The 19691-nt window shown below is 42.2% G+C and overlaps 1 protein-coding gene across 3 annotated transcripts in view; it reads right to left on the bottom strand.

The window, feature by feature from the left end:
* Positions 1 to 7503: 7503 nt before the first annotated feature.
* LOC147618620 (transcription termination factor MTERF2, chloroplastic-like) overlaps positions 7504 to 19691 on the bottom strand; it is a 74461-nt gene continuing 62273 nt past the window's right edge. Inside the window, exons 3-6 of one of the 3 annotated variants that reach the window (XM_086773648.1) lie at positions 9243 to 9458; positions 9030 to 9137; positions 8417 to 8691; positions 7504 to 8307 (exon numbers count right to left, since the gene is read on the bottom strand). In XM_086773648.1, coding sequence (XP_086629774.1) covers positions 8112 to 8307; positions 8417 to 8691; positions 9030 to 9137; positions 9243 to 9458 — 795 coding nt within the window. In that variant the 3' untranslated portion in view covers positions 7504 to 8111. Of the gene's footprint in view, positions 8308 to 8416; positions 8692 to 9029; positions 9168 to 9242; positions 9459 to 19691 lie in introns of all 3 variants that reach the window. The other 2 variants (XM_086773649.1, XM_086773650.1) reach the window with 2 other exon arrangements.

Here is a 19691-nt window from a genome sequence, read left to right as displayed (position 1 = left end):
TTTTTTCCTGCACGTGAGCCTGTTTCATGACGTGAACCAGACCTATTTCACGACGTGAAATGGACTTCACAGACTTAATTAAATTTGATTATTTTTTTCAATAGACCTGTTTCACGTCCGTGAAATAGAGGGCTCACGGATTTAATTTAAAAAAAAACATTTCACACGTGAGCCTGATTCACGACGTGAAATGGACTTCGCAGACTTAATTAAATTTGATTTGAGTTTTTTTTCCCTTTTTCATGTGCTTGACCCTATTTCACGACGTGAACTAGACCTATTTATATTTCAAGATATTTGGTTTTATGCATGTTCCAAACTCATCCAGAACCAAGTGGGATTCCAAGTGTAGGAAGCGTATCTTCTTGGGGTATAGTATGGAGTCAAAGAGTTACTCATTATTCGACCTAGACGCAAAGAAAATAATTTTCAACCGTGATGTGGTTTTTGAGGAACATCCTTATTAGGTGGAGGAGAAGGATCCACCTACATTATCCTTTAACGAAGAAGTAACCCAATAGCAACAGACACAACCACCAATGATAGTACCAACTCCACAAGAGGTGGATCATATCCTAAATGGATAAAGCAACTCTTACATGGGGAAATCTCCATCGATAATCATAGAAGAGCCAGCAGCGTGTCGCCACCGTTCGCAAATCCAAGAGAATGGAGGAGAAAAAGAGGGCCTCCACTTACATTATCAATATGGTCTCGATGGGTTAAGATAATGGAAGTACAAGAGCTAGCCAACTTGGAGGAAGTATTAGTAGATCTAAACTCAAGGGGAGCCATAGAGTCAAAGTATGACTCAATTTTGAGAAACCACACTTGGGATCTTGTGGAAGATCCTGTAAAATAGAAGGTTATTTGGCACCAAGTGGATTTAGAAGGCCAAATATAAGTTTGATGATACATCGCATACTAGGCCAAAAGAAATAGTGCTCAATCATGCACACAGTAGGCATGATACCTCTATGTCCTACATACGGAGGAGCGACACTCATCAATGGATAAATATGAGGTAAGGCTTATAGTGAAGGGTTTAGCACAAGTTAAAGGGTGTTACTTTTTGGAGACAGTCACCCCCTAGCTAATACTAGCATTGGTTGCTCATGGGAAGTGGGACTGGTATTGCAAAAAGATGTGAAGTTATCATTTTTGAATGGCCCACCTCAAGGAGGAGGTTTATGTGGCATAACCATTCGCTGGGTTTGAGATACCCGATTGTGAAAAACAAAGTATGTAACAGACTTTGAGGCATTGTATAGGCTGAAACAGGCTCCTCAAGCATGGTAACAAGGAATGGATGCTTTCTTTATAAGCATTGGTCTTTCTAAAATCCCATAAAATGCAAATTTGTATATTTTCTTACAACAAGGCAACTACATGATCATTGTCCTATATGTTGATGACCTCACCATGATGGGAAACCATGAAGAGAAGATCCGATAGACATAGGAGATGTTGCATTTAGAGTTTGATATGATAGACTTTGGGCTTATGACGACATATCTTGTGGGTTGAGGTTAAGCAAGGGTCTGAAGGAATCTTCATTTCTCAGCAAAAGTACATAGGAGAAATTTTGAAGGCAATTGGCATGGTTGAGTGTGAGTCATTTGTTACACCCATGGAGATTTATGCAAAGCTTTCTATGGAAGATGATTCTCCACTTGTGAATATAAAGGAGTGCATGAAGTTGGTGGAGAGTTAGATCTTTATATGCAATACACAATTTGACATCATCTTTGCAATTGTTGGTGTCCTTAGAGTAGGTTCTTAAATCATCCCCAAGATAACCGCTAGAAGGTACCACTAGAAGACACGGATATGGGTGTTTAAGTACATCAAAGGTACCATTGGGTATATGTCTCGACAGTCTTTGAGACAGTATGACAAAAATCTTTTAGCTTTCACACCACCTATTGATGGTTTTTTTGGTACTTTGCTGCCCCCTTGTGATCGCTTGTCAATTTTAACATGCCCCCATCATGCAAGCCAATGTCTGATAGCACTTTTTCTATTGCTTTGATTGCTTTTAAATATTCTTTTTTAGGCTTTAACGTCCATGCAAAGCATATGTACAAAGACACCAGCTTCTCTACAATTCTACATAGTGCATGCAATGTGCATATGTGCACTATGGATAAAGGAATATCAAGCACTGCTTTGAAATCTTTATCTTTTAAATGCCTGTCAGGAGCTTTGGTACACGATCTAAAGTCTTGGCACTTGACATGCAATATAGACATGGACTCTTTGCATTTGCACCTTTGCTTATGTTATATATGCATTTTAGAGTCTTCAAATCACCTGCCATGTGCCATTCCACTTTATAGTCGCCAAACCCAGGCACATGAAGAGTCCTTCCATTTCTTTGCTCATTAATCAGTGATGGAATTGTAGTTTGATGAAACACCCAATGCAAAATTTCAAAGTCTTCTTTATCCACCTGTGTCATTAGGAAGAAGCTCATGTTTAATACAAGTTTCGTGTTTAAATTATTTCAACGTAATATACAGTCATATTCAATGATAAAGAAGATACCTCAAAAGATCCAAGTGGCAATATGTTATCTCCGATTGAACACTAAAATATCTTGCATCATCTTTTGTAATTGATGTGTCTAAGACCCTGTTCATTAGAGTGATAGTAACCCTCTCCATTTTTCTGTTCTTTAAAATCTCACACTCATCTAATTTCAAAACAAATTTTAGAACTCCTTCACATTCTTCTTGACTAATCTCAAAGAACTGAACTCCGTACCTTTGCAAAGCTTCAAGATCAAAGAAAATATTGTTGTGCTGGTTACAGAGTACCCGTCTTTAGCAATGAATGTTGCTTCAATATGTACTGGTGAACCAAGCTTCTCAAACACCTCTGAGTTCACATGTTGGCGTGCAGACTTTACTTGCATTGGTTTTGGAAGTAACAAACCTTTATGCTTCTTACTTTGACATTTCTCTGCTAGTGCCTTAAACAGTATACTATATGCTTTATGAGAGATGACAGTCTCATCCAGCATTGCTTGCATCTGACCTGCATCGAGCTGGTTCTTGTTCATAAAAGAAGACACATGCTTCTCATTGATTTTTTGAAACTTCTTTTGATACAGCATCTCTTCCACTATTCCTTTTGGTACCAAATGACTGTAATGCACTCCAGCTTCGAAATGTACCTTGGACTCTGGATGAAGTAAAGATCTAAAAATAGAATAACATCAAATCTGATTACTTATGTCTAGTTTCAAACAAAGAACCTAATCTAAAAAGAGAAATATATATAAAACAGGAGTTAACATTACCTTACATACAGCATCTTACATACAGCATGTACTCGCTTCTTCATCCCTCCACTTCCAACTTTCATTTTCTCTATGTTGCAATTCTTCTTTATGTGGCCCTAGTGCTATGTCCTTTCTCCTTAAAGAATCAATCTTTTTCTCCAAGTCTTGGATTGTTTCTTTGTTTGCCATCATAAGCTTCTCTCTGCATACAACCCATTTAGTTTTTTTATTTCAGTGTTCTAGAAAAGCTTTCTGTTGTTCTCTGCAACCATCGCTTTTGTTTCCAAGTGTTGGACATAACCCAGCAAACCTTGTCTACCATCACTTGTGAAATGCAGTAGGTTTGTAATGTTGTAAAATGGAGGTGATGCATTTGCAAATGGATCCTTGGGATACATTGATCCATCGGTCCACAAGTCCAAATGACGCTCTCCATCATTCCTTCTTTGCTCTTTTTGCTCATAACATTTAAAAAAATCTCTTATTTCGTTTCTTCAAAGGCTGGTACTTAGATTGTATGTCCACATGAAGATGGTAAGTATCATATGTTCTTTTATATACACCATTTCTACTACTGAGAATTTGAGTGTCTCCATATGTTGTTGTTGAAGGTGGATTAATTGGAATCCCCAAATTTGGATTAGTGTTCTCATTTACAAAGCTAGTATTTTCTATCATCATAAAACATATTAAAGAATTGAAACAAAAATTAACTCGATTAGTAAGGATGTTTTTTTTAAGTTTAAGCAAGAAAACCGAGATAATTATTAAAGCTTTCCTCGAATCTATTAAATGCATAACTACCTCAAATCTGTGAAATCTTGTTACTGACAAGTTTTACGTACATCCAAAAAGAATGCTGCCTCATAATGAAACCTCATTGAAAGAATATGTATATTTTAATATATTTAAACTTACTATTATAATAGTTAAAAAATGAACCGAATTGTAAATTTGGATATGTTTTAAACCTTTTTTATTTTCTCTCTAAGCTGAGTTGGCACTTCTTACAGGGCCCAAAATTAAGTCCACGTCTCTCCTAATGATGACCAAAAATTCATCCTTAGTCCTCTTAATGTAGAGGGTACTATCAGTAGGCCTATTACAAAAACCTTGTACTACCAAGTATGCATGTATCTTCTTATACCATGCTTTGGGAGCCTGCTTAAGACCATACAAAGGCTTTTTCAATCCGCATACTTTTGATTCCTAACCTTTCTAAACAAAACCACGAGGCTGAGATACATAAACCTCCTCATGCAAATATTCATTCAAAAAAATAATTTTGATATCCAATTGATGTGCATTCCAACCTTTATGTGTTGTTAATGCAATCATACTCTATGGTAGTCATACAACATGTGGATGCAAAGGTCTCACCATAGTCAATGTCTTTTTCTTGTGCATAACCCTTTACAACAAGCCTTGCTCTGTATCGCTCGACACTACCGGCCAACTTTAAGTTTAAGCTTGTAAACCCATTTCATGCCAATGGCCTTCTTGCCATGAGACAAATCAAATAACTCCGAAGTACCATTTTTTAGTAAAGCATCATATTCAGATTATCATATTCAGATTGTATAACACTTATCTATTGTTCTGATTTCTTTGCCTCATTAAAGGAGACAGGTTCCTCTTCATTACATAAACTAGCAATAAGAGCATGACATGCATCAACATGAGATGCGTGATGGAAACCTGCGCGGTTCTTGCTAGGAAAAAGAGTGACCAACATGAGATGCGTAATGAAAACCTGCGCGTTTCTTGCTAGGAAAAAGAGTGACCAATTTGTTGTCACGTAATGTTTACACCAGCCATTTTGACATACTTTTTGACTCCTTAATTTTCCTTCTTTCTTTATTTTGCTGATGTTTAACCTGTGTGGACTGATTTTCAACATTCCTTTGAGTACCTGATTCTCTACATCAATGTGTCTTGCGTTGAACAATGGAAGAAGAGTGTCAACTACATCAATATGTCTTGCAAACACACATTTTGCTACTTTTTATAGAAAGAGCTAAATTGCATCTTTTATAGGAATATATCTCTAGTCATAAGAATCCTCTTGGTAGCAGGATAATAAAGATGGTAACCTTTACTTTCCAAGCTATACTCCATAAAAATTCATTTAACAATCTTTTCGTCAAGCTTGGTGTAAATTTTCTCAAGCACAAGTACATAAGTAAGACAACAGAGGACGTTCTATCATTTTAAGCTTCAAATGGCATAATTTATGTAAAGCCTTTGTAGGACACCTATTCAAAACATATATTGCACACATGATTGTTTCTAGCTAGAAACCATGAGATAACTCTCGACTTTTGATCATACAACGTGATATCTCCGTAAGAGACCTATTTTTGCATTCAACTACACCGTTTTACTAAAGTATATAACACACATTACATTAGTGTTTTATCCCATAATTAGCCATATATGCATAAAGCTCCTTAGACATATACTCCCTCTCTCAATCAATACGTAATGTACCAATCTTAGAGACATTTTCAACCATAGCAATAGAGTGCTTAAAGCACATAAAAACCTCTGATTTCTGTTTCAATGGATATACCCAAGTATGTCTAAAATAATCATCAATGAATGTGACAAAATAGAGGTAGCCACTAATAGATGGTGTCCTCATAGAACCACATACATCGCTGTGTATAAGCTATGATTTTTTAATAGTTCTAGTTAAAAATCATCTTTGAGAAATGATGCTTGCTGCATTTTTCCAAGAATACAGTCCTCATAAACATATTTGATAGGGGCTTCAAAATGTGTCAACTCAGACACCAAGGACAATCCATTAATTCTTCTCTAGATGGAGTCATAGTCAACCAGAAGAGAATACCATCAATCAAATGGTTCTGTCAAGGACATCACAAAAACTGTCATGGGAGTGTAACCATTTTGCTTATATCTCAAGAAATGAGGATGCAAGAAAGTCCATTGTAAGGCTCTACAACACTGATCAAAGGAGGTGGTCCTAGAATGATTTTGAGAACATGAAGGAAAAGGACTATTCTAACTTTCGTTGTTTTTTTATAAATTTCATATAAAAGTACAATATATTTTCAAGCCGAATCATACAATTTATCTAAGCTTGTAAGGGAGAATGTCATAGAACTCCGAAGTGCAAATACACATTCTTGCATTAATTTTTTTATAACGACTTTCATACTAAATGCTTTATAATTAATGTGTAATGAAAATCTAGTCTCGCAAGTAAAAAGACCTAGAGAAAGAAGTGCTTTGAGAGTACAGAAATGCCTTGTTATCCTAAGTGTCACTATGGACACCCACATATGGACATTTCATTATGAAATAAGAAAGGAGACAACCCCATTATAAAACTTTTGAGTATAAGCTTCTCCTCTCTTGTGTGTATGTATCTAATATATACACATCTCTATGTATGTATGTGTGCATGTGTGCGTGCATCAAGAACAAAAATTTGGGAGGAAAGGTAGACACGATAGTTTTTTCCTTTTTTTTAAGAGAGTTAACTTTGCATCTAGGATGGGCATAAAAGCATCATTCTTTTGAAAGCAAAGAAAAATGTTCACAAGTTCTTGTCCTTAACTCTAATCAGGCCCAAAATCTTGGATTAAGAAAAACTAACACAGTGTCTAGCTTTGCAAGACAAGCCAAAAAGAGTTACATTAAAATAAATACAACCGAGTTGTGATAACCCAAGACATATAACTAAGAGTACCCCTCTGAAATCTCGGATTCAAGTCAAGGGTGGCAACCCTTCATTTCCCTACTGTTGTTCTAGTCCACTTGTTGTGTCTTCCTAACATTCTTCAATCTCAGCATGACTCAAACCCTCTTTGAACGCAAGTGCCATCCATTACTGCAAACTCTAGGGTGAGTACTTGCCATCCCTGGGCTCACTAAACATGTCCTTAATAAAAATCAAGTACAGATGGCCTTCATCATTAATTGACATGTATATCTTTGACACGCATCACATAGCTATGTTGATATTTGCAAATCCTTGGAGCATGAACAATCTCCCTCCATACTAGCCTAACTGTTTATGTGTAAAGCAAAACTACTCACTGTTGATCCGTCTTCTGGACTGCATTGTGTGTGTGCAAAAGGCAGTTTCATAGTGTCTTCAAAGGTTCCCGAGGGAAATCATGCAATGCACACCAGAGTGCACCACTCTGTTGGTCCCAAGACAAGCTTTTTCTACCAGGCTGCGGTGATTTTTGCAAGTATCAACCGTTATTTCTTCTAGTTGAATAAAAAAAAGGGAGGCACTTCCTGTACAAGCTAAGCAGTCAGTAAAATAAAAACATTGTTTGGACATTCCTTTACTTTTGAAGTCCATTTTACCGTGCATACCCAGCAAAGGTGCCCATGAGCCAGCTATTCATAGATTCCTCTCCTAGTGGGTGATAATTGGTACACCCAAAATGCTTGCTTTCTTGTAACAAAAAAGCTGCCTTACTGAGCATCTAGCCTAAACTAATCTTACAACAATACAGGCCCACAGCTCATTAAGCTGCTCTTTTGCACGTGACCCTTGGATTAACTCCTTGATATACAAGTATAATTGCACCATTGGTACTCATGGGAGTACAACATGATTACGGTAAATGAAATGCTTGGTCTTTAACGAGCCCGATTAGTCTTTGTGCAGCATATCCATTCAAAAAACCCAAGATCTCTTCACAAGTGGTTGGAAGCAGAAGCAGAAGCACATCCTTCTTACCTCCCAAAGCTGTTGAGCTGGATATGTTTGTCTAGAACATTTGTAGGCAAAAGCATTGCAACATCCTTTGATTGAAGCCAGTGCATCCAATCAGCTCGTTTACAATGTAAACTCTGGATTAGAAACCTCATCTGTGTCCCGTGTTTCATCTCTGTAGCTAGGATTTTCTAACCTGTTCACAAACTCATCGTCCGTGCAAGCCAGCATTGCTCTGAGATCCAGATGATTTAGTCCTCTCTCAACAAGCATCCTATGCCTGGGAGCAATCCTGAACTCTAGAGAGTAGCTGAATATCCTGTCCAACATCCACATACATATAAGTTTTCGATAGTGGAATAACCTTATATCCACCAATGCTTGCAAAGAAAAGGCAATTCTTAATATGCAGTACGTAGACCTGTTACCTTGGGAACTTGATGACCTCTTTCAATGGAAGCTTCATTACTCGCAATGTGTACCTCAATTTGGGCTTAAGACTAGATAAGCTATACTTGAGTAGCATTGGAAAGTCTGTAACCATTGCACCTAGTTCCTCTCTCTTGATGCCATGAAAAAGGAAGAACTTCACTACAATCTCAAGCTTCTTGGACAGGCTGCAACCAATCAAATCTGGTTGGACAGAAAGAACCTTTCCAACTTTTTCAATTGGCACCCCTGCCAATTCTAGAAGGAATATCACCTGAGAAACCCCATAAGTACACACAGCATGTTACTACAAGAATAATGGATTATGAATACAAAGCAAAGCCTTCAGACGCTCAATTTCTTTTAGATGCATGTGTGTGTACGGGCTCAGGAGTCTAGGTCTGTGGGTGCATGTGCATGTGTGCCTGCACACGCGCATCTATGCCTGTGTGCACGGCTACATGTGCATGTGCGTGTGCGGGTGTGCACATGCTGGGGTTCGGGGGATGTTAGCATGGGCATTGGTGTGTGTGCATGTGCACATAGATGCACCTGTGCCTCTGTGCGTGTGTAAGCGTGCATGCGTGTTCGTTGGGAGAAGGGGGGGCTTACAAAAGGCCGTATTTTCATGTCCAGGCTGTAGCTTAAGAATGGTGGGAATTTCACAAGTACATCACCAATCGCCGCCTCGTGAACGCCCACATCGCGTAAAAAGCGTATCTGGCCCATCAAGGCAGTGCCATTATTATACTGTAGTTCAAAGGCACAGTACAAAAAGTAGCTAGATCAAAAAAGCAGCTAGTAACACCATCACAAGAAAAATACCTTTGGAGCGATATTTTCACTTAAATTGAGACAAAATACTGATGGTTGAATGATAAGAATCCTTCTCAAGCCATACCCATCAACTCCAAGATAATAAAGCAGCTTAATGAGAGGCTTCCAGTCTTCTTCAATACTGCAAGCAATCAGTTGCGGCTTGCACACTAGAACTCTGCCCAAATTCTCATCATCTAAGCCGAAGCCTCTCAAGTACTCCAGCTATACAACATCAAAAGACAGACATAGAAAACATTTAAACACCACTTGAAAGAATCAAAACTGAACACATAAGGGAGTGGCAAGGGGCGGTACAATAAAGCCAACACAGGGTTCTCATCAATGGGTCGACTTATGATAGTATATAAGTCATTTTTGACAATAAGCAATATACAATCATTCCCTTGCAATAGTTTACTTTCCTTCTTCCCTCTTCTTGCTTGCTTGTATGCTTTTGAATTCATGCTAGATAGATGGATGCATGCTTCAAGAGGTTTAATTATAGGCTTCTCTCTTCAATTAGCTCCTTCTTCCCTTTGCCCTTGACCTGATGGAGGGTCTCGAAAGCACCCTAGCTTGTTTTCTTCCTTGTAGCTCTATCCTGAAGCATGCCAACAACAGTATGCAAATCAGGATTAGAAGGAAGAAGTGAAATAGTATCATAGAAAGATGAGAAGGTTTCAGGCAATTTGGCGAGGAGCCGATGAGTAAAGTCTTCATCAGTAACCTTGCTCCCCAAAGAGACCAATTGCTTCTGGATGGTAACAAACTTCGTGATGAAATCCATGATGTTGGCAGTATCGGAGATCTTCAGGTGGAAAGCCGAGTCTCCATCTCTCTATGATACCTCCTTTGAATGGCATCCCACAATTCTTCTGCGGTCTCATCGTCATTGTCATCAAATTGACGAGCAACAGATGGTTTAATGTTGAAGATGATGAACGCATGTGCCCGAGCATCCTTCTCAAGCCAGGCATCAATCTCAACCCAAGGAGAAGTTGCAGTTGGCTAGGTGTTGGCCCCGGTAACAATACCCCATAGCCGATGATACCAAGGTAAAGTCTTCATCTACAAAGACCAATCAAGGTAGTTGGACCCATCTAGGATGGATTCCTTGGGAAGTTGGGGAATGGATGAAGAGATGACAATTGGTGTAGATGTCACGTGCACACCAGCTAGGTGTACAGTGACATGGCATCATTCTAGCATCATTAGCATCATCAGGATTTTATCAGGCATTATTCAGGCATTTATGCAATTTTATAGGCATTTATGAGGCAGCCGACTGGCTTTATTGGTATTTTATGGGAGATATGTACTGGCCGACTGCAGCCCATCTGGCCGACCAGCCCTCTCACCCTTATATATTCAGGCGCCTCTCCATTCAGTCAGGCAAGCTCATCAGTGAAGCGCTCCTCATCTGGATCATCAGCGTTTTCATCAGCAGTAGTTACAGCTAACGCATCATCACCAGCAGCAGTTACAGCCAACGCATCATCATCAGCCTTCATCTTCAGCAAACGCAGCAACATTCAGCTCAGTTCAGCCATCAGGTCTGCGTTTCATCATCCCATCAGCATTCAGCATCTGTTCCAAAGCCTCCCTTCAGCGTTTCCTTCCCAGGAGACAAGGGAAAGAGTGGACAGCAGTTCATCCCGCTTATTCAGCATATAGGCAGCATATTCAGCAGTATAGATCCATTTGGATCTCATTGTAACCGCATTCTTCATATAATATAGCTGCATTGCATTGACACATATCTGTCTATCTCTTGAACATCATTAAGTGCAGTTTAGTTAGACTAAGGTTGTGTTTATGACGGTCAAAGACCTTTACATGTCACATTGGTATCAGAGCGTTACAGGGTAACCAGCCTTGGATCATGTTCATTGCATCAGTCATTCAGTCAGACATCATGTTAATCGCTTCCGCACAGTTAAACCCAGTTCTCAAAATCTTGCAGGCCACCCTTAGGGATTTTCCCTTAGGTATGCATTAGTAACCCATCCATCTGCATTCTCGCACAGCATATAGGGTTGCACATGGCTTGCATAGTAGTCATCTTAGCAGTTAGTCTTGCATCTGCAAGGCCTTCATGCTTACCCATGAACTCTCTGGGAAAGAATAACATCCATCATCAACGGAGGACATAAGTTTTGGGCTTCAACTGGCAGCAGGGGGTTTCTCTTCCACAGAAGAAGACGGAAGTTTGCTCCAACATCGCCTCAGGAGGTTCAGAGCTTCAGGAATGACGGAGATGGTAGGTGAAAGGTTTCCACAGGCAGGCCAGGGGTGACTCAGGTATTTGCCATTCAGTTCCCGCAGTACAGAGAGTCTTGGCTCAAAGGATTTCACTCCTGCAGACGACCTCAATCCCAGCAGAAGACAGAAGGGGGCAGTGGTTCGGAGGAGAAGGATCACAGAGGAGTCGAAGGTTGCTAGGTATCCACCCAGCAACAGTTTAGCAGCAGGGAATGTCACGTGCACACCAGTCAGGTGTACAGTGACATGGCATCATTCTAGCATCATTAGCATCATCAGGATTTTATCAAGCATTTATGCAATTTTATAGGCATTTATGAGGCAGCCGACTGGCTTTATTGGTATTTTATGGGAGATATGTACTGGCCGACTGCAGCCCATCTGGCCGACCAGCCCTCTCACCCTTTATATATTCAGGCGCCTCTCCATTCAGTCAGGCAAGCTCATCAGTGAAGCGCATCCTCATCTGGATCATCAGCGTTTTCATCAGCAGCAGTTACAGCTAACGCATCATCACCAGCAACAGTTACAGCCAACGCATCATCATCAGCCTTCATCTTCAGCAAACGCAACAACATTCAGCTCAGTTCAGCCATCAGGTCTGCGTTTCATCATCCCATCAGCATTCAGCATCTGTTCCAAAGCCTCCCTTCAACGTTTCCTTCCCAGGAGACAAGGGAAAGAGTGGACAGCAGTTCATCCCGCATATTCAGCATATAGGCAGCATATTCAGCAGTATAGATCCATTTGGATCTCATTGTAACCGCATTCTTCATATAATATAGCTGCATTGCATTGACACATATCTGTCTATCTCTTGAACATCATTAAGTGCAGTTTAGTTAGACTAAGGTTGTGTTTACGACGGTCAAAGACCTTTACATGTCACAGTAGAAGCCATGGAATCCTCTTCTTGAATTTACAGCAGAAAGGCTGCAAGTACGTACCGGGGGCTTGTAGGCATATGCTCACTTATGGTAGTGCTATGTGTGAACAGGGCTTAACCAAGGGCACTTTTTCCCATGTGGTTTTTCCCCTTGGACATCAAGTGTGAAAGGACACATATAATATTTTGTAGTTCTATATTATATGGATGTGGCACACATGCAAGGGTTGACTTGCATTTTGTGGATACCACACTTTTGTCTCTCTCTCTCTCTCTCATTTCTGTGTGTGAGCTTCTCAACCTTGCACCTAACCCTAATGTGCAGGTTTGTGTGTGTGAGTGTGTGAGTCCAACACCCAACATTTGGTATCAGAGCAGGGAGCTGGCCTTGGAAACCTGCTGCTGGAAAAAATTCTGTGAAATTCCGTCCGCAGGCTGCAAAATTCCGTCGCCTGCGTTTTTCCGTCCGTCGGATTCCGTCGCCGCTGTGTTTCCGTCCGTCGGAGCTCAGCCGTCCGGCCACCAGTTTCGGGCGGCTCCCCACCACCTCCGCCCAGCCTCGCGGGCGGCACCGCCCTGAAGCCGGCGACCCACACCAGCGCCGCCCAGCTCCGTCAGCGCTACAGCCACCGTAGTCCCGTCGGTCGACGGTCAGCACAGGCCCGTCGCCCCTCCGTTCCGTCGACGACTGGCACAGGCCCGTCGCCCCTCCGTTCCGTCGACGTCCCAGTCGTCGCCCTGCACTCCGTCGAAGTAGCCGCCGGCAGACGACTCCGTCGCTCCTGCCCGTCTCCGTTCAGGCCGACTGTGCTCCGTCTTGAACCGCCGCCCACGTAGTCGCCTCTTCGCTCCACGCATCAGTGCTCGCCTTGCTCTGACCGCCCGCCTTCGCCTGCCCGTATGTTGTTCGCGTGCTGATCGCCCGACGCCTAAGCGCCTAAGCGCTGTTCGCACCAGCCTTCACGTGCTGCAGGCGGGTGTTTGCTCGCTCGACACCTCCAGCTGGGCCCCGTCACCATCAACGCCGTGCTGCTTCCACCGTTCTGCCCGCACGACACCTGCAAACCAGCTCGACTACTCAACATTTGCATTCGACTGCTTGCAAGCGACTCCAGCTCTCCAGCACCCGACTCCAGCGCTCAGCAGTCCTCCGCTTCTGGCTCGCCCGACACCAACGCCCATCAGCTCCGTAAGCTTCAGCCCAGCTCCCCGTTGGCTGCCCAAAGCCATCCGCCGTCCAGCTGCCTCCGTGTGCTCCCAGCCTACACTCTGCAAGCCTGAAGGTATTTCTCTGTCAAAATTTTTTATCAAACCCAAATACAAAATCTGCAGCCATTGCAGTGCAGGTCATATGCCGATTTTGCAGACAAGAAAATTGCGGATGAAATTTGGGGGTTTTTGAAATTGAGGTCAAAATCAGCAAATTGAACCTCTTATTTGCAGAAATTTGGGGGTTTTCAAAATTGAGGTCAAAATCAGCAAATTGAACCTCTCTTATTTGCAGAAATTTGGGGGTTTTCAAAATTGAGGTCAAAATTGGCAAATTGGAGCTCTTACATTTGCAGAAATTTGGGGCTTTTGTGAAAATTGGCCAATTAGATGCACATTGAAGCGATTGGAGTGCATAAAAATTGGGGATTTTCTGATTGGAGCATGTAATTGGGCATTACAGCTGCGATTTGTCGCGTATGTATACACATTGAGTGTAATTGGACAATTTGGTGCAGGTTTACACTTGCTTTGGTTTGCAGGCATACATTTGCACAGGACATTTGGTTGCCTGGCAGTGCACATTGGTGCTTGGTTTGCTTGCAGTTATACTTTGTTGACATGGAACAGAATGCTACGGATGTATTTGGTGTGCTCACCCAGGAGGACAAGCTGGATGGATCTAACTACTCCCTCTGGAGTTTTATGATCCGTAATTTGCTGGTAGCCAAAGGGCTTTGGGGCATCGTGTGTGGTGATGACACACGCCCACATACCATTCAGCCAGCCACGCCTCAAAGGGGAGGTGCTCAAAGAGCTCCTGATGTAGATCCTGCTCCCACACAAGAGCAGAAGAGATGGGACTCTAGAGATGCACAGGCCATGTCATTGATAGCCCTTTCAGTGAAAAGGACTATTATTCCGCACATTCGTTCATGCAAGACATCGAAGCTTGCATGGGACACATTGGAAGCAATGTATCAGGTACGCAACGAGGCAAGAGTTGCCTACTTGAAGAGGCAATTGGATCTTCTTTCTATGGATGAGGGTGACTCTATGGCAGATCATCTCACCAAAGTGAAAGATTTGCAGGAACAATTGCTCAACATTGATGAGGTTATCCCAGACAGACAGATGGTCACCAACACTCTACATTCTTTACCGCCTTCCTACTTGGGTTTTCACACCTCTCTCAACCTCTCAATGAGAGGAGGTGGTGATCCCGTCACTTTTGAAGAGCTCGTGGGTTTACTCTTGCAGGAAGAGCAAACAAGAGCAAACATATCGAGCAACCGTGGTGGAGAAAAGGCATTTACAGCCAAGGACAAGGGTAAAGCAAAGAGCTTTAAGCATGGGGGACAACAGTCTAACAAGGCTGGTCATGGACAGCCCTCTTCTAGTGGTGAAAAGTCTGACAAAGGGGATGCAAACAAGCCCAAAAAGAAGGGCAAATGTCACTACTGCCATAAGCCTGGACACTACATCAGTGAATGTAGGAAAAGGATTGCAAAAGAGAAAAAGAAAGAAGCAGGCAATGCAGTAGCAGACTCTTCGGATGACAAAGCACAGCAGTCAGCTAATGTAATCCAGGAAGAGTACACTTTTTTGGTCACATGCACTAGTGACACACCAGGTGCTTCAGACACTGATATGTCTTGCATTGCATCTGACAGACAGAATGCATCATGGTATTTTGATAGTGGTGCTTCGAGCCACATCACTTCATGCAAAGATGTATTTCAGCACTTGGTTTATGCTTCAAATGGCCGCACTGTATCATGTGCAGATCATACCACATATCCACTAAAGGGAATTGGTAATGTCATACTTATTGCAGCCAATGGTGCCAATATATGTATGAAAAATGTATTGTATGTTCCAGGGATAAAGAAAAATCTGCTCTCCGTCTCAGCCATAAACGACCAAGGTTTAAAGGTTGAATTTGAAGATGGGAAGTGTTTGGTAAAAGACCCATCAAAGGGTTATGAAATAGTCACTTCTGGAACACGATACAAAGGCTTGTATAAGCTGGACAGCTATGACAAGCGCACTTATGATGCAAATACAGTGGCTGCCCACACTCCTGCTATGCATGATGCAGAGCTATGGCATGCTCGTTTTGGGCATGTAAATTTTCAGAGTTTGATGCTTTTGCAAAAGCATCATATGGTTGATAATATGCCGCCTCTTGAGTCTCCGCCAAGACATGTATGTGAGGGGTGTATTTTGGGAAAGATGCATCGGAAACCATTCCCCAAAGATGGAGCTGTTAGAGCTGAAAGTAAATTACAGCTCATACATAGTGATGTATGTGGTCCAATGCGGACACCATCCATAGGGGGGCATCTTTACTTCGTCACATTCATTGATGACTACTCCAGGTTTGCTTGGGCTTACCCTTTGAAAGCAAAAGAAGATGTGTTTACATGCTTTCGACACTTTGTAGCAATGGTTGAAAATATGTGTGCATGTAAAGTCCAAACACTCCGCTCAGATAGAGGTGGAGAATACATATCAAATGCATTCAAGGATTATATGCTTCAAAAGGGCATCAAACACCAATGTACTGTGCCTTATACACCGCAGCAGAATGGTGTAGCTGAGAGGAAAAATAGATCTCTCATGGAGATGGCAAGAGGCATGGTGAAAGCACAAAAGTTGCCTCACAAATTCTGGATGGAAGCTATAATGTGTGCAACTCATGTGTTGAACAGGTGTCCAACAAAAGCTTTGAAAACCATAACACCATTTGAGGCTTGGTATAGCCGAAAGCCAACAGTGGATTATATGCGTACATTTGGGTGTTTGGCATATGCACATGTGCCAGAACCACTCCGAACAAAGCTTGATGACAAAGCAATTAAATGCATTTTTGTGGGCTACAGCAATGAAAGCAAAGGATACCGTCTTTATAATCCAACTACACGAAGGATACCGTCTTTATAATCCAACTACACGAAGGATTTTTGTGAGTAGAGATGTCGTATTTGCTGAAAATTCAGAACAGCCCATGGTCAGCTTGTATAAAAGCAATGATACAGGCATACAGGACATGTTTGATGGACTTTTACCCATTGCAATTAGGGGGGATTCAGATCAGCCAGCCCCTACACAAGAAAATCCACATGTAGAACATGTGGACCAGCCAGCCATTCAGCCACCTTCTGTGGAAGAAGTGGAAGATCTTGTCAGGGAAGAGCAAACAGCCATAGACACAGCCAAGTCAGTGCCAAGATGGTTGCTGAAAACTTTGCAAGAAAGCAAACTTGCAGCTCCACTCACAGGTAGAACAAGGGCTAGTTCCAGCCATGCCTTGAATGTACATCGTGGGGAGTCTGCATTCGCAATGGGTGGTCTCTTTGATTCAGAAGAGCCTTCTTCTTATGAAGAAGCACATGAGAATGAGCATTGGTTGCAAGCTATGCAAGCTGAAATTTCTTCTATCATGAAGAATAATACATGGGATCTTGTGGAATTGCCTAAAGGCAAGCATGTAATTGGCACAAAGTGGGTGTACAAAGTCAAAAGAAAGTCTGATGGTACTATTGACAGGTACAAAGCAAGACTTGTGGCTAAAGGCTACTCCCAGAAAAAGGGAATAGATTATGAAGAGACTTTTGCTCCTACTTCGAGAATGACCACAATAAGATCAGTGATTGCATTGGCTGCCCATAAAGGATGGAAAGTGCATCAGTTGGATATCAAAACTGCATTCTTGAATGGGGATTTACAGGAGGAAGTATATGTAAATCAGCCCATTGGTTTTGTAGTTCCTGGTGAGGAACATAAAGTATGCAGGTTGCACAAAGCATTGTATGGGTTAAAGCAAGCTCCAAGAGCTTGGTATGATAAGATACATGCTCATCTAACCAGCCAAGGTTTTGAGAATAGTTCAGCTGAAAGCACATTGTATGTGAAGAAAACCGATGCCGATATTCTCATAGTCATCTTGTATGTAGATGACATGCTCATTAAAGGTACAAGCAAAGCACAAATTTCAGATTTCAAAGCTGATTTGAAAGCTGAATTTGATATGTCAGATTTGGGGCCTTTACACTACTATCTCGGCATACAGTTAATGCATACAGATGATGGCATTGTTATGCAGCAAACTAAGTACATAAAAAGTTTGCTAAAAAGGTTTCACATGGATGAATGTAAGCCCATTTCTACTCCGGTAGAACCAGGTGTACGGTTTACTATGCATGATATTGGAGAACCTTTTGAGGCCGGCCTTTATAGCCAGGCAGTGGGATGCCTCATTTACTTGTGTAACACGAGGCCAGACATATCTTTTGGGGTGTCTTTGTTGAGCAAATTCATGCACAGCCCAGGCACAAAGCATTGGCAAGCAGTCAAACGCATTTTTCGATATCTTAAGGGTACCCTGGATCTTGGTTTGTTCTATCCCAGGGGGAGCAGCTTGCAGCTTTATGCATACAGTGATTCAGATTGGGCTGGTGATTACGATACCAGGCAATCCACCAGTGGGAATTGTTTTTTTCTTGGCAGCTCATGCATATCTTGGTTGAGTAAAAAGCAACCCACTGTTGCTACATCTACTTGTGAGGCTGAGTACAGGGCAGTCTTTACAGCTACAGTAGATTGTGTATGGTTGAGGAGACTATTGGCTGATCTTCGTGAGTGTCAGCAGACACCCACCACCATTCTCACTGATAGCCAGAGTGCTATGGCCGTGGCACGAAATCCAGTATTTCATGCACGTACCAAGCACATAGAGATTCATTATCACTATGTCAGAGAGAGGCTACATGCAGGGGAGATCAGTTTATCTTATTGCCCTACACAGGATAATGTTGCAGATCTATTCACAAAGGCTTTACCTCGAGAAAAGTTTGAAGATTTTCGCAAAGCTTTGGGCTTACTCTCATATAGAGAGTGATCTGCTACCTTGTACAGGTTCACACTTCCACTACAGGGGGGATTTGTAGGCATATGCTCACTTATGGTAGTGCTATGTGTGAACAGGGCTTAACCAAGGGCACTTTTTCCCATGTGGTTTTTCCCCTTGGACATCAAGTGTGAAAGGACACATATAATATTTTGTAGTTCTATATTATATGGATGTGGCACACATGCAAGGGTTGACTTGCATTTTGTGGATACCACACTTTTGTCTCTCTCTCTCTCTCTCATTTCTGTGTGTGAGCTTCTCAACCTTGCACCTAACCCTAATGTGCAGGTTTGTGTGTGTGAGTGTGTGAGTCCAACACCCAACAGGGCTGCCCACTCCTCCCTAGACGCTAGGTGAGGTGAAAGAAAGATGTATAACTGTACTCCTACCGGAGATCAAGGCACACGTGGGAGCCGACCCACTGCGCGATGAAGTAAGGGAGGGAGGGGCTAATGGAGCAAGTGTATGGTGCTACCACTAGCCCGGGATAGGGATAGAAAACAAAAAACGGAAAAAATTGCGATTTGCGTAACTGCAGGGAGAAAATTGTGATTTGTGATTTGCGTTTAAATGTAGGAGGGGAGGGCTGGAAAAAAAAAATGTTGGCTGAAAGTCTTCCCATGGAGCCTGAGAACCTCGACGCTCTGATAGGGGTGGCCTAAGGCCTAGGTGTCTCGTGGACAACCCTTCCATGGTTGTCCCTTAGACAGAGCCCTACAGAGTCCATCTCTTGACCTGACCTTGGTGCCCGTGCATCCAGTTGGAAGCCTAATAAATGCCTGATTACCCTCATGTCCCGGAACCTGAAAACCTTGAGGTTGTTCAACATACACCTCCTCATGTAAGTCACCGTTAAGAAAGGCAGACTTGACATCCATTTGGTAAACTGGCCAGTGCTCATGAGCATGAAGGAGTACGAAATGTCCGGATGGTGGTGTATCTGGCTGTTGGAGCAAAAGTTTTCTCATAATCCACACCCTCAATCCGAGAGTACCCCTTCGCAACCAATTTGGCTTTGTGTTTGTATAGAGATCCATTAGCATGAAACTTGGTCTTAAAGACCCACTTGACCCCAATAACATATCAATGCAGAGGTCAGTCCACAAGCTCCCATGTACGATTCCTCTCAATGGAATCAATCTTGGCCTCCATGGCTGCCCGCCACTCAGGAAGAGAAAGAGCC

Source organism: Cibotium barometz, chromosome 34 (genome assembly GCF_041138505.1).
Source record: "Cibotium barometz isolate CiBa-2024 chromosome 34, ASM4113850v1, whole genome shotgun sequence".
NCBI lineage: Eukaryota > Viridiplantae > Streptophyta > Polypodiopsida > Cyatheales > Cibotiaceae > Cibotium > Cibotium barometz.
The sequence above is the reverse complement of the archived record's forward strand: the minus strand, read 5'-3'. Positions and strand labels throughout refer to the sequence as shown.